Source organism: Lolium rigidum, chromosome 4, assembly GCF_022539505.1.
Source record: "Lolium rigidum isolate FL_2022 chromosome 4, APGP_CSIRO_Lrig_0.1, whole genome shotgun sequence".
NCBI classification, from domain to species: Eukaryota; Viridiplantae; Streptophyta; class Magnoliopsida; order Poales; family Poaceae; genus Lolium; species Lolium rigidum.
In genome coordinates this window covers 50,478,638-50,481,932 of record NC_061511.1, presented here as the reverse complement: position 1 = coordinate 50,481,932, position 3,295 = coordinate 50,478,638, and the positions used below count along the sequence as shown (strand labels likewise).

Below are 3,295 nucleotides of genomic sequence, written 5' to 3'. Positions count from 1 at the left end.
GTAGTGTGTTCATTATAGAAAATTGCAAGCTATTTCACTATTTAACTGAAAATGAAGAAGTCATATTATCCTCTCTCTTGTGAAACATGTGTTTCTAGAATATTTGAAAAAAATATAAGAATTCAAATGAAGAACTCAATAGCTAGAGGGCATATAAAAATATTACTCCGCCATAATTTGGGAAATCTTTTTAGTCCATCTCTTTGATATTCTAGCTATGGTTGGCTACTTATTTTAAATGTCACTAAGAATCCAAATAGTTGAAACAAAATACAAACAACTTGGATAATCCTATTAATCCACTCCGGTAAAGGTTGTTCTAAGACGAGGTTGAGAAAAGTCAAACAAGTTTCGAAACGTTTATTTTCCATTTAAATTTTGAATAAAGCCAATCAATTGAATCAACTTATTTTACTAATTTAACATTTCAAGTTTTTGGGATGCTACAAGTATATTGATTACCACCGGCGCACCAATATAGCCGTGCACCGGCGGTAAGTGGTGACATTTTTTTGCTCCACCCCTCCCCCACCACACCCACAACCCTGTGGATCGCCTCTTTGGCTTCGAACAAATAAAAGAAAATGATAGAAATTTGAAAAAATAAATCCTTCGAGAAGACCATGTGTTATGTGTTCAAGTTGTTAGGAAAATTAGCAAACATGAATTTCAAAATATTATGCAAAATGATGGCATGTTTCGCTAAACGGTGTTATGGTTGCATACGACCTCCGATGAAAAAACTTTTTCATATGAAAATATATCTACAGAAAAAGTTACATCCGATTTCAATGACCTACGGTCATTTACCAATTTTTTAGATTCCTCAAAATCAAAAAGGAAATAGGAGTAATTTGAGGTTTAAGATTTTGGTGCAAAAAAGTTTCAAAAAAGAACTTACAGTCGGCGCATGGGCATAGTGGTGCGCCGGCCGTAACACCACTATAAGTTGTAATCAGCCGGTGCCCTTCTCCTTCTCTTCAAATTTTCCCTCCCCCTCTTTCACTTCTCCTCCTCCCTTCCTCCCTCTGGCCATCTTCTCCTCATCTTCCCCTTCTCCCTCCACCTCTTCCACTTGTACGCCTTCTTCCTCCTATCTCCATCATCTCCCTCCCTCCAGCGAGCACTTCCTCACCGGAGACCAACTCCTCGACCTCCCTCTGGCGACTACCTCCTCTCACTCTAGCAACCACCGCCTTCTCCTCCTTCATGTGTAATGCCCACAACGACGACCACAACCACAACGACGAACATGGTCAGGACCTAGATCTCTACCTAGATATAGATCTAGATTGAGATTTTTTTTTAATTCTGAAAAATACCGCCGGCGCACCTGGCTGGTGTGCCGGCAGTAACAACGCTAACACCGGCACACTTGGCTGGTGCATCGGCGATAAACCATTACCTCCGGTGTGCTAGCACCGGCATGCGTTGGTGCGCTGACATTAGGCAAATAAGGTACGCCAGCAATAAAGTTTTTCCTAGTAGTGATGTGTTGACTTGTGAACAAGAAAGAACATCTAGGAAATCTAATCCCTAATGACTGGGAATAACATAGAGATCATCCATAAAGCACATACATTATCGATTAACAGAATCTAACTCGTGAATCTCAATATTGAAAATAATACGGGCGTTGGAGGTAGTAGTCAAACAAGAATTACAAACATTTTACAAATGAATGAACGAAATGAATGAGCAAACTAGAAAGGATGACAGAACAACACACCAAAAAGCACGGTGCGTACTACGAAACATTGTTGTGACTAGTCCAAGGAGTCAAGATGGGCAGACCGTCAACCGGTGTTGGTAGGTAGGGCACTAGGACTTGTTGATGAACGCACACGTCTTCCTGATCTCGCCCTCGGCGCTGGTCTTCACCCCGATGTAGCCCATCTTCACCATGGCATCTTCGAAGTCATGGTACCATAGGACTGGGCCTAAGAACTTGCCACTCAAAAAGGGAAGGTTACCGGCATAGAACTCGACCAGGTCCACGGTGTGCGAGGACGTGGTGAGCGACGCGTCGGAGTTGAAGAGCACATCGTGGCTCATGACGTTCTTGTAGTACTGGTTGTCCAACCTGTCGGGGGTCACAGCATCCTGCGGCACGTTTACGCTGCTTCCGGCGCTGCAGGTCCTGGTGAGTTCCCCGGCGAGCTTAGGTTCCATGGCCGTACTGGAACTGGAGTTGGCGGCCTGCGGAAGACGGTCGGGGAAGGAGGAGCAGGCTGAGCGCCCGATGGAGTGCGCGCCGGAAAGCACGACCATTTCGTTCTGGTTGAGCCCCTTAGCGACGAACATGGCCGTGGTCAGGGCGAGGTCCCCGAAGGGCGGCGGCAGGTTCTGGAAGGTGTCGTTGGCGCGCGATACTTTCCCGTCGTACCGGCCGGCCGGCACACGGTAGTTGATCCTGCCGTAGCTCAGGCTGTAGCTGGCGTCGCGGCCGGCGAAGGCGACGATGTCGGCGCAAGAGACGATGCCTGGGCATTGCTTCTCGAGTTTAGCCTTTGCCTCGTCAATGAGTTCGAAGCCACGCAGGCTCAGGTTCGGGAAAGCCGTCCTCTCCGTGTCCGTGCCGCTGAGCAGGACGGAGCCATCGCAGCCCTGAAGAGAACCACGCCAACGCGCAACATTTGTGAGGCAGCAACTCTAATTACCTTACATTGCATGCAGAAACTATATATATAGACGAATACTGCAAGAAATGAATGTATGTGTTGGTACCTCGACGAAGCAGTCGTGGAAGAAGAGGCGTATGAGCCCGGCCTTTTCGCCGGCGGTGGCTTTCTCCACGACCTCCCTCACGATCTCCTCCGCCCGAGGGCACTTATCCTTGTCGGCATAGTAGCCGACCTTGAGGCCAGGGGTAGGGCTCACCGGAGGACAAGCCTGTGGGAGCTGATAGGGCACGCTAGGATTCGGGGGTGAAAAGCCGTAGCCGGCGTAGATTGAGAATTCGCAGGACACGGCGCCGAGCAAGGACGCGAGCACGGCGAGAAGGGCAAGCTTGGCCATCTTACTAGCTTCCTGCTCGGGTCTTGGGGTTTGCTCGAGAGAAGAGAAGATGGGATGAAGCAAACTTGCTGTTTTGCATGTGTATTTATAGCCGTACGTAATCCAAGTGAACTTTTGCAGCGGATGTTTGTTCGTTAGTCAACTAGGCAGCTGGGAACCCTGGTGCATGCGAACACACAAACAAACAAGCTGATGTGCGTGCATCGCGGCGGCATCAGCTTCATTGCTCCTCCATTATGCATACTGCGACTACCTGTCCAGGTTCGATTTGCGTACA

The 3,295-nt window shown here is 48.0% G+C and overlaps 1 protein-coding gene across 1 annotated transcript; it reads right to left on the bottom strand.

Moving 5' to 3' along the window:
* Nucleotides 1-1,821: 1,821 nt before the first annotated feature.
* On the bottom strand, nucleotides 1,822-3,018 carry LOC124647020 (peroxidase 2-like). Its single transcript, XM_047187025.1, has 2 exons — nucleotides 2,728-3,018; nucleotides 1,822-2,607 (listed from the first exon to the last, which is right to left on the bottom strand). The coding sequence occupies exons 1-2, from the start codon at nucleotides 3,016-3,018 to the stop codon at nucleotides 1,822-1,824; spliced, it is 1,077 nt and encodes a 358-aa protein (XP_047042981.1).
* Between the last annotated feature and the right edge of the window lie 277 nt (nucleotides 3,019-3,295).